The sequence below is a fragment of the Electrona antarctica genome (genome assembly GCF_951216825.1).
Source record: "Electrona antarctica genome assembly, chromosome: 9".
Classification (NCBI taxonomy): Eukaryota; Metazoa; Chordata; class Actinopteri; order Myctophiformes; family Myctophidae; genus Electrona; species Electrona antarctica.
Window position 1 is genome coordinate 15,607,454 of NC_136790.1, and position 27,839 is coordinate 15,635,292.

Genomic DNA, 27,839 nt, shown 5'->3' on the forward strand with positions numbered 1-27,839 from the left:
AATATACACTCAAACATATTTCAAAGGTCCAATTCATTCACAGGGCCTAACATAAAGACCAAACATAATACACACGGGAACAAACACCCCTCCTCCTCGACAGTACTTGGCACCCTCCAATCTAGAGAGGAGTGCCAGCACTGCAGAGGAGAGACAGGTGACAAACAGACCAATGCAACTTCAGTGTCAATAAATACAAATAAACATTTTAAACTCTTTCAACCATTGTGTCTATAGGGCACGGTCGGGCTGGCCTGGCCCGTGACAGTGAGTGATGATGATTCATTTGACTAGTATTCCAAAGGACAAGCTATACCTCCTGAGCTGTGAATGAAAATACTGTACAGTATTAAATATATGAATCGACGACACATGATGTCTTACTTAATTCAGTCAGGATAACTCATGAATGGATAGAATATATTTTTATTGAATATAAAATTAACACTATATTTATTATGGTTTGGCGACGAATTGGATCTGCTTTTAAGGTACTCTGAAAATGTGCATCTCCCAACCGTATAGGGACTCCGAATGCCCCGTACATAAACCGCAGATCCAAAACAACAGTATGGTGTAGCTGGGATGGTGGAGGGTGACCTGGGTGAGCAGCAGTGTTTGACCACGACAGCAGCGGTGAGAGCAGCAGCATAAGCATGAACAGCAGCAAAAGAAAGCAGAGATGAATAGTGCAAACTTCCAGATAAAATAGAACGGTCTGAGAATTAAATTAGTGTGTGATTGGATGAGTGAATGTGAACGTGGAGCTGACGTCGGACGGCCGCCAACAACTGCTACAGAACTACTGTACAGTTCCCTGACAGATCTTGTTGGTTTTTCCATTCGGCTTCCTTAGGCTACAGTATATGAATTATGTTTTTAGTTTCGATCATGACAACAACTATTGTCATGGTTTTGTAATTGGTGGCTTCATAATGACAAGGGATGTCTTTATAAAAGGTCTTTTACTTAACCCCTGAGGTGTCTCTGCGCTGAATTGTCAAAACCAGTGTTGGTATTCCAGTTTTACCCTCAGGGTGCAGACAAAGAACGTTTAAACTCTAGTTAGAGGAAGTAGCCAACAAATAATTTGAAAATTGCAATAGCCTGGATCTGATCAGATTAGAAATCCACAAAAAGGAAAACCATTGCCACATGTTATGGGGTGTGGTGTGGGGGGGAGATCTAAGAGGGAAAAGAAAAAGGATTACCAAGGTTGCAAAATAGGAATTTATTAACAAACACTACACTAAAGGATGACAAAAGCAAACACAAATAATACAATCAATAAAAGGAATACAGACAACTTAAGTTCAAATGAAAAGACACACAACTCTTAATAAATACCTGTCACTAACCCACTCTACTCTTCAAGGAATATTAGAAGCTATACACACACACACATTAGGTAACCAACTACCCTTTGAGAAGCTATAACTCTGTCACTCAGCTCTCACTATAGGAGACAACACACTACTCGAGCCGAGGTATGAACACTAAACACACAGCTCACCGCTCTGCCTGGCTGCCAGCTAGAGTCAAATGAGCATGGTTCTCAGGCCCATTTATACACCAGGCAGTGAGTGGCTTATTGATTGCACTGGTCAGTGTAGAGGTTTTGCAAGCAGGGACGGACCCCCCTCTAACACACCAATGCAGAACCAGCCGCACTGAATGTGCACTCATCACAATGGTCTATATATTCATACAATAAACACCTGTTCTTAGGCTATATTAATTATGTTTTTAGTTTCAATGGCTGCAGTGGAGAGCCCGATGGCTGCAGTGGAGAGCCTGATGGCTGCAGTCTGCAGCCAGTCCCATGCAGGATGCAGCCATGCGTACATCCGTACTGTAAAGTGACCTGCCATATGCCATCAATAACCAGTGCACATTCCACATTTGATTCCTGAGACTGTTGGGACCCTGGGTGGCAAATCCAATAAAAATCCGACAAAAATTCCTAATACGATTATAGGCATAACTTTGCATAAGGGATAAGGAGCTGCACGTTCACTGTTAAGTGCTTTTGAAGTGTTTGTTTATATGTTAACAATAACATTCTCTGCCTGTGCTATTAACTCATTTTGAATTAAAAAAAAAAACTCTCTTGCCTCTGGTGGAAAACTGTCAGTCCCGAGATCCTGTATCACGGGTGGTCACAATATGTTAAACACTTTTGCATTTACAGTAGGACAGGACTGACCAGCAAAGCCCACCTTACTAGCTTGGCTTTGCTGGTCATTCTAGCCGGTAGTTTGTCCAACAGAATCCAGGTTAGCCTGCCTGCATGGGTGACCATGCAGCTGACCAATACTGACCCTGACAAACCAGCAAGACCAGCCTAAGTCCAGTTAAAGGACCACTTCACCACTTTTCAACATCTCTTTATATAATTGGTCCTCACTAATGTTCATGATAAAACACCACCATTTTTTCCTACTCAGTCTGTGTCTCATAGGAGGGCTTTGGGCAGTTCGGACACCCGTCCACCAGTGACATCATCATTAGGCAGATTTATTTTAAACAAGATTTGTTTTAACATATATTTAGATTTGTATTATCGTGAGAACGATGGCTTCAACTTTTGCATTGCAACTTTTCAGGAAAAGAAAGCCTGCCGTTTCTATTAGCTTGGATTCACCATCGATGATGTCATTGGTGGACGGGTTTCTGAACTGCCCACAGCCTTCCTATGAGACACAGACTGAGTAGAAAAAAATGGTGGTATTTTATCATGAACATTAGTTAGGACCAATTATAGGAAGAGAAGTTGAAAAGTGGTGAAGTGGTCCTTTAAGACCAGCTAAAACCAGTAACCATCATCAAGCTTTTTTACCCCTTTTTTCCCCCGAGCAGCGCTTAATTTGCATAAAATGACCAAGGAGACTGTGATAAATGGATGTGATCTCTTTTGGGTAATTTTCCGTATCCTTCCGTGAATCCATGGTCTGGTATGCACGGCACATTTTACACCAGACTGCATTGAAAACGAAGGAGCTGGGGTTCTGCCAAAACTAATTTTCCATACCATTAACCTCATTACCAGACTTTTCTGAACTTATGGCAGTCAGCTATACTGTATATGAATATGACTAATAAGCAGTTACAACTGAAATCAAACGCACAGAAAGAGGCACTCCAGGACCAACATTGACGAAACTAAAATGCTAAAATAATGGGGCCATTAAATTTATTTGAAATTTCACTAGAGGATAATTAATAACTCCCTTGAGTTGCAGCAGCTCATTTTCAAGGGGGTCCTCATGATTAACCCATTCAGGCCTGATGTCGAAATTAATTTTCTTTTTTTTTCTAAATCATGACAATTTTCTGAAAGATTTGAGGCACATTTTAACGATTTTTCAAAAATAGCAGACCTACAAGCTCGTAGCGCGCCACTCGGTGGCGCGCTATGAGCTTGTAGATCTGCTATTTTTTAATAGCTAAATTATAACAATGTTTAAAACACCAAAAGGGGTTAAATCCAAGCTGAAAGAAGCTATGAAGTAATGGAGAGACTGCTATACGGGCAACAATAAAATCAACAAAAATGGATAATGACTTGAATTACTTTTCTCAGGTTTCTAGAGTCTTTTCTGACTCAGGTGCAGATTGTGGGTCCACTCCTGCTCTGGCCCAATTTCTGGTCTACTGGGCATGAGATCGTCGCAGTCGGGCACAAAACTTGTAGCTTCATATTTCATCTTTTAATGTGCATTTTATTTTCTTTATAATTGAATGCCCCATTTCAGTAATCTGACTTTTGTATACCACACCATAAACAACCAATATAAGGCAACATTTCCAAAATTTCATCATGCTTTAAGTAGCATGTGACAATTGTGACATGTCAAACTAGGGGGTTTTCATGATTCTGAATCCATTCCAAGCATTTGTTTTGCACGAAAAAACGGCCAGAGCAGTCATCACAAATGTGATGAGATCTTCACATAATGGGCACATTTTGGCAAGTGGCTAAGGTCGTATTTAGGCCAAGGAGTGTTTTTCGTGCAAAACTAATGCTTGGAATCGATTCAGAATCATGTCACAATATTGTCACATGCTACTTAAAGCATGATGAAATTTGGGAAATGTTACCTTATATTGGTTGTCTATGGTGTGGTATACAGAAATGGCCATAACCTTTTTTTTGCGATGTTTCCGGCAGAGCAGGCCTCTCATTCTGTGGACCTTAATGACCAAATGAATAGAAGAAAAAAAACACAAACAAAAAGTACGGCATGACATCACAGGTCCTGTCCATGACATCACAGGTCCTGTCCATGACATCACAGGTCCTGTCCAATTTTGGGCCTGTGGCTCCCCGGCTAAAAGTTCATAAGTTGACTGTGAAACAAGAGTGAAGCGAGCCAATTCTTCCAGATGGGGCAGCAGAGAGTACACTGGGTTCCCCCCTCCTGCTCCTATCTGGGAACTCTCAGGCCTGGCCAATCAGCGGCAGCTAGAGGTTGGGATCAAGGCATACACAGTGCTGCCTTGATCCCGCCTCTAGCTGCTGCTGATTGGCCAGGCCGTTTTGTTGGCCGGGCATCAAGTCTGCCTGAGAGTTCCCAGATGGGAGCAGGAGGGGGGAACCCAGTGTACTCTCTGCTGCCCCATTTGGCGGAGTCAGGTTAGAGTCAGGTTACCGTTTCAGTAGTCTCTCAAGACAGACTGTTGCCTCAAGTCAGATTTCGAGGAACAACAGGGGCCGCTGTTTTCCCGAATATTTGACGATGGGATTCTCTGATTCCCGTTGGGTCTGCTGCCACTCATGACGTCGTTCATGAAGGTGCTGTTGCTCATGCTCATGTTGGATCCTCCACTCAGGCTGCTGTCGTCACTCACGTTGGCCACCAGGGGGCCGCCGGGCGGACTCATCTCGCTGGTGGCCGGGAGTGTGAAACAGCATCCTGTTAGACACGGTTTGGCACACAAGACATTCAGTTTTAACACGGAGCCTGCCAGAAGCGTAGAATTACTTTTGTCTGGCAGCCCGCCAGAACCGTAGGCTACGGTTCTGGCGGGCTGCCAGACAAAAGTAATTCCTAGACTTTTCCTAGAAAACGTATAGGCTACGGTCCGTAGCCTATACGTTTTCTAGGAATTTTATTCTTTAATCCATGTTTTGATTAGATCGATAGCTGCCGCTCGTTAGCATCACAGTTTAACCCATTCAGGCCTGACGTCGACATTTAAAAAAAAAAGTTTTCTAAATCATGACAATTTTCGGAAAGATTTGAGGCACATTTTAACGATTTTTCAAAAATAGCAGACCTACAAGTTCATAGCGCGCCACTCGGTGGCGCCCTATGAGCTTGTAGATCTGCTATTTTTCAATAGCTAAATTATAACATAATGTTTAAAACACCAAAAGGGGTTCCCGCCCAAAATGGGTTAATGGTTAATGTGGTTAAACGCTAACGTGACATGGATGCGTTCCAGGTCTCAATGGATTAAGTGTGACAGTGGCCGCAGCCATTTTGAAGATGCGCGCGCATCCACTTGCACTCTATGTGCTGCTTTCAATGGCCTGTATCTCCAAATCGGCACAATGGATGTCGTTTCTGGTGAAAACAAGGTTTTTCCACGGCCGACAGCATCGTGCTGTGAAACTCACGGTCGGGTTTCTTCTGCACCGAGCGAGAGAACAACAACCGGTCAAGACACCACACACACAACATTATGTCATTGTTACACCTGGTTACGGTTATTTGGCTCTTCAAAATAAAAGGTTGATAAATAGATTAATTAATCCTGGTGGTCATTGTGTTTTAATACAGCTAATGACTTCTCATTTCTTCACGGGAGGAACAGCCAAATTAAGTTAGAGCCATCCAATATTGTCAATAGCTCTGACCCCAAAGCTTGTAAACTATAGAATAGAGAACCAAGACTGCAATCACACTGTGGGCAGTGGGGATGATCAGCTTCAAGATGATGACCAGCAGTGGTTTTTTGATCACTAAACCCAGACATTTATTTCTCCCTGGAAACAAAGCGTCTGGGTTTCCGAGGCCATTTTGACTAGCAGTGGTTACACCAGCAGTGGTTCCCTATGGAGACACAAAGGAGACGATGTGTCTCCATATGGAACCACTGCTGGTCATCAAATATTGGCTTAGAAATGCAACAAAAACATCTCCATGAACTCAAGTCTCCATGGGGTGATCGGTAATCGATAGAAAATAAACCTCATACTAGCTGACAGCTCATTCATCCAAACAGAAAAGTCCTATCTGATTGTATTAAACAACGTCAAACTCACCAACATTGCATTTGATTGATTGATTAACATTTTGCAGAATTACAGTACATTTCAAGTACAACTCAATACAAAAACTGTTAACAGTGAGTGGACGACACCATAAAGCATTACACTTGTTTACAATAGGGCCCACCATTTTCAATTCATCAAAACATTTAGAGATGTACGAATATACACAACAAAAAAGAAAATCATAGGAGGTAAAAAGGGAAAAGAAATATATACAGTGAGGGTAAACAGGGGTGGGTGGGGGATTCAGATTTTACGGGGGCCAGTTTCGAATTGGTGCCCTTTTGAGAGCAGTTTTGAAGGAGTCAAGGGAATTTCATGTCTTAATGACTGTTGGTAGGGCGTTCCACATTTTGGTGGCATAGGAGCGAAATTAATTTAATCCCTTGTTTGTACCGAATCTGGGTTGCACATGGTTTGTTGAACTCCCTCTGGTGTTGTGGGAGTGGACTTTGTTGACATTAACCCATTCAGGCCTGACGTCGAAATTTAAAAAAGAAATGTTTTCTAAATCATGACAATTTTCGGAAAGATGAGGCACATTTTAACGATTTTTCAAAAATAGCAGACCTACAAGTTCATAGCGCGCCACTCGGTGGCGCGCTATGAGCTTGTAGATCTGCTATTTTTCAATAGCTAAATTATAACATAATGTTTAAAACACCAAAAGGGGTTCCCGCCCAAAATGGGTTAATTAATGGTTAATGTGGTTAAACGCTAACGTGACATGGATGCGTTCCAGGTCTCAATGGATTAAGGAAGTATTTAGACAGGTACATGGGTATCTTGGTGGTGTAGCGAATCTTGTGGACCCATTGCAAGGTGCTGTACTCTGTCGTCAACCCTAAGCCATTCCAGCCTGTCAAAGTGGGCAGGGGTGAGGTGGGTTCGGGGAGTGAGGTCAAGTAGTAGCCTGACCAGTTTGTTTTGGGAAGTCTGGAGCCTTGTTTTAAGGGCCTTAGAGGTGCTGTGGTACCAGGAGGTGCAAGCGTAGTCGAAGAAACCTTGTACGAGGGCTCCTGTTAGGGTCTTCAAGGTGTTTTTGTTGACCAGTGAGGAGATCCTGCAGCTGTGTGAAAACCTTGAATTATCCTCTATCTGCAAAGAGTTTGTTTCATAAAAATCCACCGTAGACTTGTTATGAGCTACTTCTTGTCAAGAAATTCCCTGCAGGTGATTTTTTTCCCCTATAAGTATTGGAGTTTGGAAGCACTCGTTTTACCTCCTGCTGCATGCCTCCTGCATTATGTGCAAATTCAAAACAGGTGGTATGCAGGGCTGTTGAGTGATATCCAAAGCGCACTAGCAAAAAATAATCTGCACAGAATGAAAGAGGATAATTCAAGTTTTCCGTACAGCTGCAATGTTGGTGAGTTTGACGTTGTTTAATACAATCAGATAGGACCTTTCTGTTTGGATGAATGGGCTGTCAATGGGAAGTTGCACCTAGTTAGCACCTTGCTGGCAAGATGGCAGCAAGGTGTGTCAATTAGGATACCAGAAACGCTAAAACTGACATCATAAACTCATCCCCACTCATCATGGACAACATACAGATTAACATGAATTCTCTGGAGGTGTATATTCAGGAGACATCAGATTTATTCTCCCCCAAACTTTCGGGACAGAATTATAACATTTCAGAGTTGAACATTATTCAGAGTCTTCCTATATGACTCTGCAACAGATCCTACAATTTAATGAATGCACATTGGAAACAAAGCAAAAAATAAGCTTTTACCTTGAGCCAACAAAAGAGTCAGTATAACATGAAGAACAAGAAGGCTGATGCTTCCCATTGTGGCATACAGTTTGTGAGTGTGCTGACTGAGGAAGAAGTGAGTGTCTGACTGGCCCTCAGCAGAGGTTTTAAGACTTGCTGCTGGTCCCACACAGCTGTTCATGATCAGGACTATAATGACACCTGTCACCTGACACATTATTTGGATGTTTTGATCATAAAATGTACTGACTTTTGGAAAGATAGCCTGGTGAGCACGCACGCATGCACGCATTTCTAGAACTATAATTACACCAACAGATGAAGTACTCTATATATCTATCATATATTCTGATAGAAAACGTGTGTTTAGTCAAATATTATATTAGTAAAATATCTCCACTTTTCCACAAACTGCACAGGTATGGATGATGGCATTCTCTCTGGGCGAGGGGCCTGCCTGGACTGAGGAACATATCAAAACTCCCTATGGGAAGTAGTTTACAAACGTATATGGGGAATAACACAATTTGGCAATCGCAACACACCTGTCATTGTGTGACCCATACCGACGTTTGTGCTTCCCAAACTGTTCCCAAAGGAAATATGTTCACTGGTCAGTCCAGCAGTCGGCTCCGGCCAATTGAAGTCAGCCTACTTGAGTATGACAATTAGCCCATGTCTGCTGTTATAATGACTGTAGATAAGTAGGCATATCAAAAGTAAAAGTCCAAGCAAAAGGACAGTGAACATTTCCTTACAGGTAGTACTGTAAGTACTGAGCATTCAATGCTCTGATAAAACGTGATTTTTGTTCCTTTCAAAGCATTAATGGCATTCGAAACGTGTGTTGTCTCAATGACGTCGCTTCTGTGCCCGGCACTAATGTACAAGAACGCGACATTCCATTTCCTAGGAAAAGTACGGACATCACTTCAGAGTGTCCTTGAGCTATGGACGCTGAAGCCCTAAACTCCTCCCTGAAGAGCAGTTTGGTGCCTCACTGCCTCCCATGCCTTGCTGCCGCCTCAGCCGTAGTTGCATGTGAGGGGTGAATGTGAGGCATGCAATGTGAAGTGCCTTCAGTGGATGGAAGACTACAAAAGCTCTATATGCGTATGCAGTTACCATTCATCATTCTATTCTAAAGGAGGTCATCTTGTGAACAAGTCTGTGTCCTCGTTACATAAAAGTCAGGAACCGATGCAGACTCCGTTTAATACTTGAAGAGGCCAAGAGGGAATCTTGAAAAAACAAGAAAGTGGCCGCACACGCCAATAGCCAGAGTGCCAATACTTCATTTAATTAGGACGCAGCAGGTTAAGACATATGAATCCAACGGCTTAACCGCCGAAACGTTGGACTTAACCTGTCGCTTTCTTGTTTTTTCTAGATTCCCTCTTCAAGTTCTCTCCCGTGGGCCGGCACCGCTAAAAAAGGACTTTGGTGTGTGTGTGTGTGTGTGTGTGTGTGTTAGCATCCTTGTGCTCAGTGTAATACGTGAACACATGTAGACTAGAGGCACAGAAATGCCTTCCGTCCACCGTGACTCTCTGAAGAGTTATTTCTGTCCCCTCTCCTGCAGTGCCTATGTGCCCTCTCCTTTCTCCACCACCAGAATACTCCTCTAATTGGGTTGGCTCCTGCTTACATGCATTCTGATCCCATTCCCCCATGCATGCACGCCCTCACCCTATAGCCCTCTGTCTCAAGCCACCAGGGCAGAGAGAGACAGAGGCCATGACAATATTGTCTTCCAGTGGCAGTTCCTTAAAGTACAGCATACTGCCTCGCTGCCCCTGGTTGTAGTGGTGGTGGTGTTGATCACAGACAAACAGCAACAGCCATGCTCAGGGGGTTGCATGATATGTTCATTGAGACTCTTTACTCTAAACAGCATCCGCCTACAGCATATCAGCTTGTGTATGCTACTTGTCGAAAGCTATGACTGATAGGAACAACTGCACAGCTTAAGGAAGGTTGAATCATAGTTTTATTTTGAGGGTAGTATTAAGTTTTACAGTATTTTCCCTGCATGAAATAAACATAGCGCTTATACAACAAATCTCAGACCCAACGCTATGGTATCCTACAGTATGGGAACTTTGTCTAATGTGCAGAATTGAGAGAAATCATTCATGTTTTCAAAGAAAAAGAAAGAAGGTTTTGATGAAAATGCCATAGGCCTACAAATATTTTAGTAATATTTTGTTCACCCCTTGACCAGACATGCCGCGTCATAGACTGACGTCACGTCAGTCTCAAATGATTTATGGCCTCGCTTCTCACGGTAAACATCACTGACACACATGGATAATAACATAATAAAGGATTTATTTGAGATAAATGATACACTATATCACGCTGCCCACGGGCAGACAGTGAGTCTTTTAAAGATTAATTTAATTCCATTGCAGGTCTTTCGATTGAAGACAGAGTACCCAGTGTGTTTGCCAGTGGTGGAAAAAGTACTCAAAAGGTTTACTTGAGTAAAAGTATCACAATACTGCAATATAGAAATACTCTGTGACAAGTAAAAGTGCAGATTCAAAATGTACTTGAGTAAAAGTACAAAAGTATTGACATCAAAAGGTACTTTAAAGTACGAAAAGCAAAAGTACTTATTATGCAGAATGTCTAATTTTAAGGTTTCTAATGTATAAGAATCTTTTGAAAATAGCAGATCTACAAACTTGTAGATCGGCTATTTTCAAATGACCGAAATGTATACAGGCTAAAGTGGTTAATGTAGAAAGTAACTACAGTATAGTAACTAAAGTTTATAAATAAATTTAGTAGAGTAAAAGTACAATATTTGCCTATGAGATGAGATGTAGTGGAGTAGAAGTAAAAGTACTGGAAATTGGAAATACTCAAGTAATGTGCAAATACCTCAAAATTGTATTTTAGTACAGAACTTAAGTAAATGTACTTAGTTACTTTCCACCACTGCCCACAGTGTGTTTGCTAAGATAAAACCTTCAGTGTCATTAGGAGAAATACTGTATCGAAGGTAGAAGTAGAAGTAATCCGTTTACTGGTAGAAAGTCAAATAATGACTGCATCCCAAACAAACATTTTCCTAAGCTGTCCTAGTAGGCAAGAATGTGAATGGAAATGTGACACTATTGGGTGAATTATTTTCTTCCCTGTACAACGTGTTCCATTTGAATGCTAGTGCGGCCGAGTACTTCACAGTGAAATAATGACATGTGCAGTGCAGCACACATTTAAAGAATTATAGTGGCTCAGGATGTGCACGGTAAAAACATGAACCTCATCATGTCAAATGACAAATGTCCTCGTACATTAATAATGCCCTACTTTATCATACAGCAAGAGTGGTGCATAGGAACAGGAGGAAGCGTAAGGGCCCTATTTTCGTCAAAACCTTACCCTTCAAATTTGCCTTTTTGCCTTTTTGAAAAACATTTAAAAATTGTTCAACTCTAGCCGATCTACATTGACACGTTGTGAGCTTGTAAGACATTCAAAAATGTTTTTCAAAATAGTAAAAAAGCCAATGGAGTTTAGGGATAAGGTTTAAGGGGACTGATAAAAAATAGTCTACTCTTTTATAATTCATCACCTTTATTTATACTCGGAAGTACAGTTGAGGGCAAGCCCTCATTGTCAATGTAGCCGAGGTTAAACAAAGGTAATAAAGAAATGTAATAACAAAAAAAGGACCAGTTTTGGACGTACACGGTTTCCACCCAACAGTGACGCAGTGTTCATTTTGTTGACTAAGACTAAAGACTAAGTCGACTAAGGTTTTTCAGAAGACTAAATGGGACTAAGACTAAATTATGTGTTATTCAAAAGACTAAGACTACGATTAAATCGTTTCTGGCTAAATTAACATTGCATTAAGAAGACTAAAGACTAAGTCGACTAAGGTTTTTCAGAAGACTAATTAGGACTAAGACTAAATGTTATTTAAATCAAAATATTGTGAAAACATTAACACTGCAGTGACTAATGCTTTGGTTGCATTGTGCATTGTGTAATGTCACTGGAAAACTAAATCCCATGATCAAATTCATGTTTCTAGTTTCAAGTTTCTTCTGTAGAGAAGCAGCAGTAGGATCCGTGCTGCTGTACTCTGTGTGTGCTGCTGCCTCACCCTTCAGTGGAAATTCATGCCACCGTGCAAACTCTGCCCCTGCAGCCCCACAGTCCTGTGTGAAATGTGACACAGCCATGGGTCCCCCTCTAAGGCATGCCTCCTCTGTCAATGTGCATTATTGTGTATTGCATGTTGCGTGCATGCGAGAGTGTGAGTAAGTAAGTGCAAGTGTGTGTGTGTGTGTGTGTGTGTGTGTGTGCGTGTGTGTGTGTGTGTGTGTGTGTGTGTGTGTGTGTGTGTGTGTGTGTGTGTGTGTGTGTGTGTGTGTGTGTGTGCGCACGCATGTGTGTGTGCGCACGCATGTGTGTGTGTGTGTGTGTGTGTGTGTGTGTGTGTGTGTGTGTGTGTGCGTGTGTGCGCGCATGCATGTGTGTGTGGTCTGCCGTGCGCGTGTGGTGTAAGTGCACTACTGCGTGTGTAGAGAGTGGATGAGGTGGGGTGGGAATGTTGGGGAGGGGGCCCACATTTTCACCAGGGCGTTTGCAGCAGCTGTCCACTGGCATTTCAGCAGTGTCGTCAGTGCAGTCAGTGACACGAGGGGTTCGGAGGGACCTGACAGGCCGGCTAGTTGCACTCAGTTTTTGGGGATTGGAAGCCACCCTTATACTCGTGCCACCACCACCCCTCTGCCCACCACCAAGCCCTGAGCGCTCCCATTCTCCTTAGAGCTGCGGCCCCCCCACCAGGTTTGGACTCACCACAATGGCGGACCAGTACCAGTACAACACCACCATTGAGGAAAAGATCCCAATTAAAGACTGCCACACCAAGGAGATCGACCTGATCAACAGAGACCCCAAGCAGATCAACGAGGATGTGATTAAGGTTTGTGTGCTCCGTTGGTTCAACATATACTTTATGCACTGGTTGGCTTCAGCACCGGAACTCTAGCATCCCTAATCTGGAGGAACATTTGGCCCCAAAAACAATTAGCTGATCTACAAGAGCTTGTATTGTAGATCGGCTATTTGTTTTTGCAGATTGGTTACTTTTTGACGAAGAGGTTTGGTGTATAGGGGGAAAAGAGCGGACCAAGTACAGAGCGGATCCCAACTCAACTAAGTAATAGTTTATTAAGTATATTCTGGTTTGTTGAGGTGGTTTAGATTAACATTCTGGTATGTTCACATGTGGAGAAAATGTTTAAAGATGATTGGGGGCATGAACACAATTTACAATTTAGACATTTAGTCCAGAGCCATTTACAGTAATCAAGGTAAACAATAAATAGTATTAGAAATAGTATAGGATAGTATTAGAAATAGTATAAGAAGAAGTAACGTAGAAGAATAGGTTACTATGCTACTGGGGGAGATCCCAAAAATAGTACCAGATCTATTCGTGCTGCTTGAGCTGAACACATAGGGTTTATTTATGGAGTGGGGGGGGGGGGGGGGGGGTGGAAGGGAGTGACACACATATTACCGCCATGTCTTATTTAAGCTAGACCAGTGTTTATCCTGTCGATTGTTGCCATGGGTACATATCACAATAACAGCACGGCTTACTCGAAGATATTAATAAAATGTATTCATATCTGTGCATATGCTGTGCTGTCGTTGTATGCTGTTGTGTTAATGTATGCCAGGACAGGCTTTTCATTAAAAAAAGAATTTCAGGGGTTGGGTACCTACAGTATACTGTGACCCTAACACTGACATTCAATTTACAACTGACTGGTACAGTTGTCAGTAACAGTCAACTAATGCATATAGCCGCACCTCTCATAATCAACGACAAGCTGTAGGATTAAGTATAAGAATGCAGCAAACAACAAATATATAGAAAGGATCATCAGTAGTTCAGTGTATTACTGCTTAAAACGTAACCAAACGTCCCTGGCACAGATTGGGGTAATATGCATATAGTAGACATGTCACATAGGTACGTTTACATTCTGGATACAGCAACATGAGAAATCATGTCACAAACCATTTTCAGAGGAGGGGTTCCAACTACTGTAGGAGGACACTCACTGACCTTCCTTTTAGAACGATCCGAGAGATCTCTGTGGGGAAATATTAAAAGTGGGCCTCATAGCTTGCAGGAAAGAATGTTTTGCATGTGGCCTTTAATACTGCCCATAATCTCTCTTGAGGGAGAACATTAAGAATCCCTTTGTACCAAAGTTGGACAGTTGGAGGCTTTTCTTTAATCCAATGAATTAAAAATGCATTTTCAGCCTAATAATAAGGAGTTTATGGAATAACCTACAGTATGTTGTGAAAAGTTCTAATTAATCTCTGTTGAAGGGAGACCCAAGATGAAAGCACCCATGAGAGCCTTTCTTTTCACGTACGTGCCACATACAGTACTATAACCCCAACACCTGGATATGCACATTCCCAGAGATCGGCATGTGTCTGTCTGTGTCAGCTACTCTCAGAGACATCGCTGGACTGATATCGGTCATGGTGGAGCTATAACAGGCCACTTTGCATTTCGGCGTATGCACATGAACCATATAGTTTATATAACAAAGGCGTTGCAGCACAGGGCACCAACCAGGGGGGTGGGTGGGTTGCGGGCGGGTCTGCTGAAGGAGCGCTGTAATGGTGAAACTCGCAGCTGAGGCGTACATTTTCCACGCTGCACGTGCCCACCATTTGGAGAATCAAATCATGACACTCTCTATTCCTGACTCCAGTATTAGAGACAGGCATAAAGGGACGTGTCAGGTACAAGGGGGCAGGCAGGCTTTCCAACGTTGAAGCTCTGGGTCCTAGTGGTAGGAGGAGGGACTACAGGCGGACCCGTGGATTCATGACCGGGAAACCCCGTGCAGCTGGGCTTTAACGTTGAGCGCTCAGTTGCCCTACGTCACTCAGGACCTCAAAGTTGAGGTCCTGGGAGGGACTTCCGGCAGTCTTCCGGGTGCTTCAAAACGCCACTGAGCAACTTCCACTGACATGAATAGCTGGGGGGGCGGAGCTTCGCGCCAGTTCAGTCTCTATTATATATATACTCTATGGTCAGGTAAGATTCTGGGTTATCTCCGCCCACTTTAGGCCCCATTTTACAGTCTACGACTTTGACGTTTAAAACAAGTCACACCAGTCTGTAGTGACGCTGGTGTGTAGACTGTCACTGCAGTACACTATCTTCCATCTCTCTACTATCGTTGACTTGTTTGTCTGTTGCTCAAATTTAGCTATGGGTCGACCGTGCTATTATTTTGCTGTTAGAAAATGTTTGGGTGGGGTCTAATCTCCGTCTCGATATTCCCCTCACGTCAAAACAGTTCTCAATGTTTACAACGGTCAAGAAGACATGTGGACAGATCCTTACGGAACTAGAGAGAGAGAGCGAGAGAGAGAGAGGAAAAAACACCACGAGAGTGAATTGACGGGTGATCAGGCAAACGTGTTCTCTCCTCAGTAAATAAATAGCATTTTTATGTTGTACGCAGATCATGATACGGCAGAAACACATCTGTCTAGGAGGCTACACACACACACACACACACACACACACACACACACACACACACACACACACACACACACACACACACACACACGCCCCTGTGTTGAGGGGCAAGCAACAGACTCTTGTCTGTCTATTAAACCAACTCTAGGATAGTAACATGAGTAGTCTCGCATATAGCCAGATAACTATTCCACAATCTCCGAATGCTATATAGAGTCTGGAACTACAGCTCCCAAGAGCCGAGTAACGGAAACTGTCTCTGCTGCTCAGTCCGGAAAGATATTCAACCAATCAGGAGTCACGACACGGTGCTCACAGAACTGTAGTGCTATTGGAAACACAACTGAGACGGGAGCATAGAGTCATACGAGCTAGCGGGAGCATAGAGTCATACGAGCTAGCGGGAGCATAGAGTCATACGAGCTAGCGGGAGATTCATGTTATTTGTTGCGTGGATAGTTTAACACAGAAAAGTATCATGGAATTAACACCGACAAAACTAGTGAAAGAAGAAATAACGCAGAAAACGAACTAACCACCTTAGCTATATACGCTGTTTTGCTTTGAGTAGGACTTGTTTTTGCCGCTGCACCAATTGAGGGATGCGTCACATCCGCTTTATCGCTTACTCATGGAAAGAGCTTCCGTTCTCCAGACTGTATGAGGAAGCATTTGAAAATTGCGAGAGGCAAAAGTCTGGCCTTGCAAGACTATTTTAAGAGCGAAATGTCCCCACAATATGAATACATTGGGTGGTGGTCTGGTCGGGTGGTGTATGTTGCACTGTCCAACACGTAAGTGACATGCAGCATTTGCCTGCCCAAAGAAAACAGACTCATAAGCTATATCAACTCACTGCCTCGTGGCTGTCGACAGCTTGTACATCTGTTCTTTTGGGGCACATAAAGAGGCACGACGGAGACACCGGCACAAAATGAACCCGATAAATCTGTTCAGAGCACGTTGTGAGTCTAGAAATGTCAATGTTGTTGTGCGCTGTTTCCTTATCTATGTGTGTCGCCACAGTGACAGTGAGGCTGGAAAATGGTGACTGGAAGTAGCTCGTTCCGAGTGAGTCTCCTCCTCCCTGTGCCCGTTCCTAATATAAACACAAAAAAGGGGTCACATTGACTGTATACTTGAGCATGCAAATCCATACATGTAATTAACGCTAGATTAATGATGAACTAATGATGTGCTCAATTCATCATGAACTCATCGTTAATTCCTGGTCATTAACTATAATGTTGAACTTACCCGAGTGTAACATGTCATTAGATAAGGACACTACTACACACAGTTCCACTATGACAGGAGTGAGGAGGATCAGTCTCTGTAGAACCACCACCAGAGACCCATCCTCCTCGCTATAGAGTTTTGATTGATTGATTGAAATATGTATTAACAGTTTTCAGAATTACAGTACATTTCAAGCACACCACAATACAAAGACTGTTAACTGTGAGTGGACGACCCAATAAAGCAGAAGGAGGAGAGGACACTGGAGCAGCACGGACATTTAGAGCCTTTTATTAGGTGCTAAGTATACATAACGACTAACGTTTCGACCTTGCGGTCTTCATCAGAGTCATGAGTATTTATTTAAGACCTGTAAGCCTCGTATTACAAAGCCAACAGCCGAGTTGACAAATCATGACAATAAACACATTTTTTTGGCCCGAACAAATAATTGAGCACTTTTTCCACCACCTCTCCTCCTCTCGCTCTCTCTCTCTCTCCAGGTGGAGTTTGAGGACGTGATCGCGGAGCCCGACGGCACCCACAGCCTGGACGGTGTGTGGAAGCTCAGCTACACCACCTTCACCGTGTCCAAGTACTGGTGCTACCGCATCCTGTCCGCCGTCTTCGGCATCCCTGTGGCGCTGCTCTGGGGCTTCCTGTTCGCCTGCGTCTCCTTCTGCCACATCTGGGCCGTGATGCCCTGCATCAAGAGCTGCCTCATCGAGTCGCAGTGCATCAGCCAGATCTACTCGCTGTGCATCCAGACCTTCTGCGATCCCTTCTTCGAAGCCCTGGGCAAGGTCTTCGGCAGCATCCGCGTGGCCTTGCGCAAGGAAGTATAGAAAGACTGACTGATGGATTGAAATGTGGTCCCTTTTTTTTATATGTAACAGGGGGTCCGGGACCCCTATGGGGGGGTCCTCAGAGTTACTATATAGCTAGGGGGGCCGCCTTTGAATGATAGGAACCTTTTTTTTATCTTTTTTTTTGCGGTGTAAACCGCTCACAAGGAACAGCCGTGTGTCTGTCTGTTTGTTTGGAGTGTTTGTATAGCACGACCTATTGACCCCTGAGCAGCCGGGCCATTCACACTGAGCAGTCAGCTAATTGGGGTAGCATTGTGGTCACACACACACACACACACACACACACACACACACACACACACACACACACACACACACACACACACACACACACACACACACACACACACACACATAGACACACCGCTCAGTTCACACGGGTGTGATATTATTTTTTTTAGCTGCGCTAGCCCATCCTATGTCCAGCTTTGAGGGTTTGTGTAAACACAAACATTGAAGACAAAGTGAATTCCCATAGACAGTTTGAGTGTTTGTGTAAACACAAACGTGTGTAAACACAAACATTGAAGACAAAAGTGAGGACGCAAATTGTGATTGGCCAGAATGAGATGATGCATGTATGATGACGTGTGATGATAAGAGCGCCCCTCACTTCACACAGGTGTGATTGTTTTTTTTGTTTTTTACATACAGTAACCACTTGAACCCTACGGCAGCCCTATTCTGGTGGGAACATTCATTCATCGAAAATAGCCCATCTACAAGCTCTCAACGCCCGCAGTGAGCTTGTAGATCGGCTTTTTTTTTGCGGAGATGTTTGGTGTAGAGGGGAAAAAAGAGTACAGAGTGAAAGGTCTTGAGGATCTAGTTGTTAAATGTCTGAAAATGCACATTAACGTGAATCCGACATTAAAAAACATTAATTTACAGTTTACACAACACTGATGATGAGTACTATTAAACAATCTATATGAATCTGTGAAATCAATTAAAAAGTGTAAAGGTATATTCAGTGATTTCACTTAATTCAAATATTATTATTTTTATTTTGTTTTGGATAATCCTCCCTACTAGAGTGTGCTGACCATTATAAGGAGTTCCTCCCTGTCCCCAGTTAACCCCTGGGGTCAAAAAACCCTAGTTTCGGTTTTGGTGGCGGGTGAGAAAGCCTTCCTCCAATCATGATCGAGTGGGGGCGGGCCTTGGTGCACGTGATGTTGGTCTGTTGCACTCCCCCACTCCAAATCACCGAAATCACTGAATGCTCCTTAAATGTGCAACACAATTCCATACAATAGTGGGGGTCCCTCTCTCAGCTAAAAGGGGTCCTGTTCGTCGGTGTGTTTTCCAAGACACCTCCTCGCTTTCGACAAAACCCCCACAAATCCTATATGCCAACCACGTCCAAGCTCAGAGCCCCACTCATCTCGCCCGATGAGTCCTGGGCTGGCATCCCCCGGTGCGCCCTCCGCAGCCAGGCGCCTTGTGGCGGCTGACTTGTGCGCCATCATTCTGTGACAGGCTGTCCTGGAGAGCTGGGCGCTGCTCGGCGGTGGAGACGAGGGGAGGACGATGTGAGGAGGACGCGTCTGTATGGCCGTATGAATTACTGTCACAATAAGGCTATAAGACAATGACTTCTCTACCACACCACACAAACTCTCCAACGGGGCTGCTCCTGTGGGAAGAATATCAAACTTCGCTCTTTTATATTCTGTTTGGCTAAAAATCAATATTTATAAATACTGCTTTTGGATGTTACATTGTAGAACAGTGAGATTCTGCTATTGGTTTTGTGTCTGACATTCTCGTTTATAATAAATTATATATCAACATCAGCAATAGTGATATTATTGCTCAATGCAACTGGATCATCATCCCGATTTAAACTTGTTGGATACTCTTTTAGAGTATAATGACTTTCTGAGTATGTTGAAACTGTTTGGTATAACAATATCAACACTATTTCTGTTTCTGTCATTTTATTGCCATTCAGGAACCAATTAACTACTTGTTTTTATTGGTAAGAATGATGTTGAAAATAAAATATGCCAGACTTTTCTTTTAAGTTTGTGGAATTGTAAAAAAAAAAAAAAAAAAGGAGGAAAAAAACCTTTGCATGTTGCAGTCAACAAAAACAAAAACCCTAAGCCTTATATGGCTCTCTACTGCTGAATGTGTAAACATTTTATGTTGATTTTTAGTTTTTTACACAAATTCCCTATTTTATTGTACAAGTGTCATGCATCAAGTAGCAAAAATAGCCAATATGCAAGCTCGCAACGCATCATGTCACAATGTTTTGAGTTTGTATTTCTGTCATCTGTTCTATTTTTGACATTTGACATGTTTGACTGTATGTTTTATAAATATTTAACCAATGAAAAGTATAAACAAACCGTGTGACAAATTAATAACGACATTGGAACACAGGTTAACACAGAGAGACAGAGAGAGAGAGAGAGACAGAGAGAGAGAGAGAGAGGGAGAGAGAGACAGAGAGAGAGAGACAGAGAGAGGGACAGAGAGAGAGAGACAGAGAGAGAGAGAGGGGCACATTTTGACATGCATCTGAAACTATTAGAGAGAATATTACAGTTGTAAATTGTACGGCTCTCTTCCAGTGCAATTGATTGCACAATCAGGACATTCTGACTGATTGATGCTTGGACAAGTATGTGTTTAATTAACTGTTGTTTTCCTCATTAACTGTGTTGATTATGTAGGTCTGTTAGTCACACTTGGATGTTGTTGGCAACATTGACTCATGTGGAATAGAGCAGCGGTTCCCAAAGTGGGGTCCGGGGACCCCCTTGGGTCCTTGAGGGAGTTCCAGGGGGTCCCCAGCTAGATGATAGTTTGGAACCAAATGGACCCTTATGGGTCTGTAACTCTGAGAGTGTACAAACGGAGTTAAATTGTTAAAGTGTACACTCTCAGAGTTAAATTAAACACTGATTTTACAATATAAATTGGGGGTCCCAGAGATAGAAATGCCATTAAATGGGGGGTCCGTAGACTAATGCATGTCAAACTGCAGGGGGTCCTTGAAATTAAACGGGTTGAGAATCACTGCTAGAGCCGTAAAAATCTTCTCTTGTCCCTGGCATATCTTTTCAAAAGGGGGTCCGTGGGATAATTAGTGTCAATTTGGGGGTCCTTGACATGAAAAAGTTTGGGAACCAGTGGAATAGAGGCTGTATTATTACACAAGTACTGCAATCCACTAGAGGCCGCTATTTCAAAGAAATACTTACACTTCAGTTCAGAGCAGTGTTTTTCAACCAGTGGTCCATGAGGGACATTTAGTTTCATTTTACGCTCTCAAGAGTTAAAATTAAACATCTGAGTTACTTAATATAATTTACAAGTAGTCTACACAAATAGATCATTTTTTTAATTGTTTGCCTGTTACTGTATCTCTCCTAAATACAGCATGGAATTGTGGACAAAAACAAAGAAATCTTTAGTTTTGGGTCTGAGAGACTAAACCTAAATAGTGGGCCCTGGTATCACAATGGTTGAAAACCACTGCTTCAGAGCCTCCAATATTGCCCATTGTTAAAAAGGACATACTGATTATAACGACCCTTATGTCTTCTTACAGTACAGCTCAGTGGTTAGCCCACAGCAAGGAGTTCCTCCCTGGGTTCAAGCCGGACTGTTTTCTCCCTGGAAATAAAAACGTCTGGGTTTCCGAGGCTAGCCGGGCTGTGGAGTTTATGCACTGTTGTTAAGTTCAAGTGGGGATTCCCTCCCACAACTAAAACATCATGCATGTTAGTGACATACAGTCATCTAAGGCAGTGGCTCCCAAACAATGGGTCGGTATAAGTAAATATCCTGTTTTATTTTCATTAAATGTTTTGCTTTTTCAATTTAAATCTTTCCAGTTGTTTTCCCAAAAGATTTCCCAAAAGATAAAACAGAACAAAAAGGTTCAAACAAAGTGCAGTGCAGCAACAACAATACATTTGGTTATCCTTTAAACTTTAATAGAATCTAGATACAATTTCATACTCAAGCAAAAGGACCACAAAATATTTGAGTTATCTTTTAATATGATATATACACTTTATTTCAAATAAATAAGAGACATTCTCTCCCAAAATACAGCACTCTAGAAGAAAAAATTGGAACCCTCCAGGTTCTCAGTAGCATTAAGGACAAAGTGAAAAGAAAGAATTAGCTTAGATGACAAAAGGAAAATAAACCTCTCTGTCGAAAATTAAAAAAAACCTGTCTTTTAAATGCTGCTGTTTTAATATTCTTTTTACAAAGACTGGAGTTTCAAGTACAGTTAGCAATGCTTTAAGTCACCTCTTTGCGCAATATCCTTTCAAAAACACATGCACTGTACACGTGTGATGAAACGTTATTAATATTATTCATGTTTCCCTTTTGAAACGGGAGATCCAAGCTTGTTACAACATCATCACAGTATCTCTGAGTGGCATGAAGCCTGATTTATGCTTCGTGGAACGACGTGACACATAGTGAGCTTGTAGATCGGCTATTTCCGTCACCTGATGTCACCGCAATACGACGAAGTATAAATTAAGCATATATACGGAGACTGAAGGCTCATACATAGTCTGGATTTTCGGTGGTGAGGTGACCACTGCTCCGGTGGTGAGGTGACCACCGGAGCTGAAATAACGTTGAGCGGTGGTGAGTAAAAACAGAGAGAAGGGCTGGAGCGGTGGCGGTGGTTTGCTCTTCACCGCGGCTCGTGGCGTCATGTTGTAGTTCACCTAACCACCGAAAATCCAGAATATGTATGAGCCTTGACCCAGCAACGACTATTACAAAGACAGTCAATATTATATGTATAGAAAACATTTGACCAAAACACAGCACAGTTGCTACAGAAATACCTCCGATAAATTGTTTTAGATAACGTATATTTTCATATTTCCACATATATTTCCACTATAGAGAATGGTGGGCAGTTTGTTTTGTAAAACATGTAGACACATACAGCACATAGTACTCAACATCTATTGGCATCCTTCATAATATGAGCTTTAGAAACTGTAAAGAACACTGCTTCATTAACGGACGTGTGAAGGTATGGTTGCATGTTGTTCACTGGATTTTACTACAAATGGCCCCACTTAAAACATGCTGTACATTATGGCAGCATACATGGAATCCTGGCCCTCTGTCAAGCCATGTCTTCCGCTTTTGAAATGATCTTAAAGGACCACTTCACCACTTTTCAACATCTCTTCATATAATTGGTCCTCACTAATGTTCATGATAAAACACCACCATTTTTTCCTACTCAGTCTGTGTCTCATAGGAGGGCTTTGGGCAGTTCAGACACCCGTCCACCAGTGACATCATCATTAGGCAGATTTTTTTTAAAACAAGATTTGTTTTAAAATATATTTAGATTTTTATTATCGTGAGAACAATGGCTTCAACTTTTGCATTGCAACTTTTCAGGAAAAGAAAGCCTGCCGTTTCTATTAGCTTGGATTCACCATCGATGATGTCACTGGTGGACGGGTTTCTGAACTGCCAACAGCCTTCCTATGAGACAGACTGAGTAGGAAAAAATGGTGGTATTTTATCATGAACATTAGTGAGGACCAATTATAGGAAGAGAAGTTGAAAAGTGGTGAAGTGGTCCTTTAACATAACTTTTTAAGAATTCCTCTGATATTGATATTGTTTTCCCCGTCTTGGATCAATGATGTGGACATTATGATTGACATTGTCTGTAAAGGGAGCCAATGCCCTATTTCACATGGCCTCCTGGATGGACATTACATATTGATGACCAGCTGAAATGAAAACGTTTTAGAGCGTAATAGTGGTCATACTTAACAAACAAAAAACACGCAGCTAAACAGAGGCAGCTAAACAAGCGTTCATAAATGTTTATTTACCAACATAATCTTGATTCAGCATTGTCTTGTCTGCAGTGCGCGATACGAAGTTTGAATCGCAGAGTGTAAATCCCCATAGCCCAAGGGGACGGGACGGGACGGTCAGGTGAACGTGTTGGGCGGGGCTTGGCAGAATCTAGCTACCTTTAACCCATTGATGCCTGAGGCCGAATCTGGGAATGCCTTCTAGGGCCTGACCTAAGGTTTCTAAAAACCTTCAAATTCTGATTAATTATTTTTTAAATAGTTATGTTGCTACATGTATAGCAATAGCTGATGAGACGCAGAGAGCGCGCCGGCATCAAGGGTAGAACAACGTATACGTTGCATCAGGCATCAATGGGTTAAATGACACACCTTGCTCCGACTGAGCCACGTTCCCAGTCTTGTTCTTCTGTGAAGAGAAAAGTCTGGACACGAAGTAAGGCAGAGAGCGCCTAGCCGGAACATCCGTCAGAAGTATTTCTCCCGGACACTATATATTTTTTCGACCAATCACAACAATTTTCATTCACGGAGAATGTAAACAGATTTGTAAAGCGTCAACGTCAAGTCCTTGAGTGGTACTTCCACCCAAATCGTGCTACTTCCGTTTAACCACTCAAGTGTTGATTCAGTCACTGTACAACCCACCCCCACTTTTCCCATCACTGCGATTGGCAGAGAAGCGCCCAGGCCCATTTCACTAGGAAATACGTCAAGATAATGGTTGCAAAAAGCCATTGCCGCTGGTATTTAAAGAGGTTTTACATGCCACTGTGCTTGTAGAGCTCAACAGTAAAACAAAAAAAAGCGTTTATTTTTTATTTATTTTTTAACAAAAAACGTATTACTACTACATTTTAAAGGGCGTGCCTTTTAACTCTGGAGGATACTCGTAACCGCTGTCAGAGTTGGGTATGTAGATGTTAAAATGTCCACTGCAAATGCAACAAAAGTGAGGAACTTAGTGCACAACATCTATAACAGGAGAGCAACGCCATTATCCGACAGACACAGCTGAATAAATCCCTAGCTCTTTCCAAACATCACTGATCTAACTGACTGACAGTGACTGGCACCAGCTGCTTAATCAATAGGGTCGGTCGGTGAAGGTTGGTTGACTGTGTTAAATTCCATTAAAAAAGAAAATTCATGCAAGTCCTCCTTTGCCCCGTCAAATGTGTAAATGCAGGTATTGTGGGCTTTATGTGTTGGTGGTTTGTGTGATGCTCCTCTGACTACTGGTGCTCTTGATGACAAAGTTGGAGGAGTTGCTCTTGTGACTGGAGTCAAAGTCGCGATCACAGTTTCCCTGTTTGGACTTGAGGTAGCGCAAGGAGCAGCAGAAGATGAAGTTCTGCCTGAGGTCTTGGAACAGGTGCCCAGCGAAGCACATGTAGATCCATGGGTTGCAGCAGCTGTTGAGGCTGGCCAGCAGCATGGAGATGATGAAGGGCATGGCTGAGAGAGAGAGAGAGAGAGAAAGAGAGAGAGAGAGAGAGGAGACACAGTTTGATGGTGCCAAATTCTGCCAATACATTGCAAACAAAGCCACTCACAAATTATGCGCTAGCTGGCATCTCCCCCCCCGCACATCAGACGACTGTGTATCGCTCAAGATGAACGGAGAACACAGGAGATAGACACCCCTTGCATGGCCACGTAGCACCCCAGTCCCCCACGCAGGCTCCCATCTAGAGCCCGTTTCGTGCAGACAGTCTTGCCCCTCCAGACAACCAAACAAGCAGCAAGGGCCAACATCTGGGAAGTTGAATGGCAAAGCGACACGCACGCTCTTGAATGGCTGGACAGAAGAATTAACACCAACAGAAAGCCTCGCTAGTGGCCACGACCTTGGCCGGACATGGAAGTCACTCAATAGACTGCGTGTGGAACAGGGGAGGTGCGAAGCACTGATGATGAAAGTCTGGAACTACACAACAGAAGACACGTGCAGCTGTGGATCAGTACAGACAATGTCCCACCTACTGGAATGTGCCGACGCCCCCCCGGTGCAGTCCAGAAGACCTGGCAGAACCCACCCCATCAGCTGTGGCCTCTCTGTGCCCGATATTGGCAGAACGACATCTGAGATTGCTACGGACTCGAAGAAGAATTAAGAAGAGGGGTGATCGAGATTGCTACGGACTCGAAGAAGAATTAAGAAGAGGGGTGATCCGATCCGAGCACTACAAGAAGGTACAAAAGATCAGGGTACTATAATAAAGTTAAAAGTCCAACATGTTTCGACTTCTGAGAGTCTTCATTCATGCCCTGATGAGGACGCTTAGGAGTCGAAACATGTTGGCTTTTTAACTTTAAGAAAGTACCTTAATTTTACATCCGCCCTCTCCTCCTTTTGTACCTTTTTGCAGTGCTAGGATCACCCCTCTTCTTTCTTGTTCTACGGAGAAATCCTGATTGATCATTTGACTCAGAAAGATGCAGCCTACAGTAACTATACAGCCCGAATACGTTAATGTCTGAGAGACCTGTTGCAACCTATATGTTATAGGTAGGAATGTAGGGTTATACCTTTCAATCCTGGAGCTACCTCTGTGTCTCACTACTAAAAAAAGTCTAATAATACTTATGTTGCTCCATGTATATCAATATACTTATTATATATTTGTCTATCTTTGAATAAGAATTTGAAGGTTTTCAGAAAGCTTAGGTTAGGTATAGGCCTCAGGTCTAAATGGATTCAAGTTTTGCAAGGAGTAATTCAAAGAATAACTTAATAATAGCACCACTATTCCCATTATTTGCTGCATGCGTATACCCTTGGTGTTTCAGTTTACTTACTACTACTATTTTAATTATAATTTAACCTATTGGTCTATTGAAGATAGCGTTGACTGAACACTGCCATTTAAAGCAAACACTCGCAGTCAGTGGTACAGTCCACTGCATGACCAAGACACTATACCCTCACATAATTAGATTGAGAGAAAAGTTCTGCTCATGGTCAATGGAGATAGATGACACAAAATGGCCTGTAGTGGTGTGTTGGGTGACATTATGTCAACTCCACTGTCCAACTGACATTTGGTAAATGAATTTCAAGTTAATGCAATTGCCTTGTGTCCTGTATTTAAGCTGTTGATTGATAATCTCTCCGCCTCCATCCTATATGCCCTGTGCTAACATATGTCTAATGACTGCTCCCTAGACTTGGCAGAATATTTGTTGTCCCCCAGAATAACACCTCGGAGATCACGAAAACAAGCACATAATAGCATACAGTAATTAACAAGAACTGAACAAAATGATAACAAAATGTTAACTGCTCTGCTCTTAAATGACAACAATGCACCAGTAATGCAATAATACACAGAAAACTGCTGGCCTATATGTCCCTCAAGCACAAATGAGCAAATCAAGCTTAATAAACATTCAATGCTACACAGTAATTTGAGAACCCTGGACTCGTTCCCAGGCATTATCTACGTGGCATGGGTCCAAATCATTCAGCTATCGGGTTGCCCCTCCATCACCATCATTATTTGAATATAACAGCTCAATCATAGCATGCAGTATGTACACAGTATACACAGGGTCAAATAAACTCAACTGCAACACCGTCGCCCCAAAAGCCCAGACCAACCAGTGGCTTCTGAGCATTCTTTGCTTTGTGCGTGACTGCAATGCAGACCCAGAATCTAATTTGAATTACACTGGGAATTATGGCTACTCAATTAGCTAATGTTGTCTTCCACTGGGGAATGATACATCACACTTAGGTGGCAAATGGGAATTCCGGAAACATGTCCACTTAAACAGGGAAACCTGTAAGAGCTGATGGTGAGGAATAGCTATGATGATGATGGTGGATGGAGACCCCGCACACCACAGGTACAAAAATACTTTCTTCATTGAGAAATCTGACAACATTTCGATCTATTTGATCTTCATCGGGTCATCGATGTCATGGTCATTGATGACCTGATGAAGATCAAATACTAATAATTTCCTAATAATAATGACTCAACCATGCAATCCAGTGCACGTCCCCCTCTTGAGATTCTAACTCCCTTTTTCTGTTGAATTTCTTGACCTCCAACTAGTAAATGACTACATGGATGGTCATCATAGGTCACCAGGTCATTCAGTTCATGTTTTCTCAACTAGTGGAAAGAAAAAGGTAAAAATCAACAAATCCTGCATTACTAAATGTATGGTCAGGGACCACATGGAATACCTCCACGGACCACCAGTGGTCCATGGACCACCTGTTGAAAGCCCCTGCCCTAGTCTGATTATCTATCTACAGTATGGTCTGGACTGGAGCCAGGCTACTATTACCCATCATTTATCCCTACTGCAAATGTTA

General features: G+C 42.7%; 3 protein-coding genes across 4 annotated transcripts in view; 1 reads left to right on the top strand and 2 right to left on the bottom strand.

The window, feature by feature from the left end:
* Positions 1-1,225: 1,225 nt before the first annotated feature.
* LOC306929528 (uncharacterized protein) lies at positions 1,226-8,154 on the bottom strand. 2 transcript variants are annotated; one of them, XR_013790798.1, is made up of 3 exons: positions 8,022-8,154; positions 3,459-4,916; positions 1,226-3,387 (listed from the first exon to the last, which is right to left on the bottom strand). XR_013790798.1 is itself a non-coding variant. In XM_079510094.1 (2 exons), the coding sequence occupies exons 1-2, from the start codon at positions 8,077-8,079 to the stop codon at positions 4,657-4,659; spliced, it is 318 nt and encodes a 105-aa protein (XP_079366220.1). In that variant the 5' UTR covers positions 8,080-8,154; the 3' UTR covers positions 1,226-4,656. The 2 variants fall into 2 exon arrangements, 1 of the variants encoding a protein (XP_079366220.1); XM_079510094.1 differs by having other exon boundaries at positions 1,226-4,916.
* A 4,466-nt stretch (positions 8,155-12,620) lies between these two features.
* On the top strand, positions 12,621-18,394 carry cav3 (caveolin 3). The gene is made up of 2 exons (XM_079510092.1): positions 12,621-12,954; positions 17,301-18,394. Exons 1-2 carry the CDS (start codon positions 12,832-12,834, stop codon positions 17,640-17,642), a joined length of 465 nt encoding a protein of 154 aa, XP_079366218.1. The 5' UTR covers positions 12,621-12,831; the 3' UTR covers positions 17,643-18,394.
* Positions 18,395-24,710: 6,316 nt separating this feature from the next.
* Positions 24,711-27,839, bottom strand: part of oxtra (oxytocin receptor a) — a gene marked incomplete at both ends in the record, with an annotated part of 10,857 nt that continues 7,728 nt past the window's right edge. The window contains one exon of the mRNA XM_079510084.1: positions 24,711-24,967. Within this exon, the coding sequence (XP_079366210.1) occupies positions 24,711-24,967 (257 nt within the window). The remainder of the gene's footprint in view (positions 24,968-27,839) is intronic.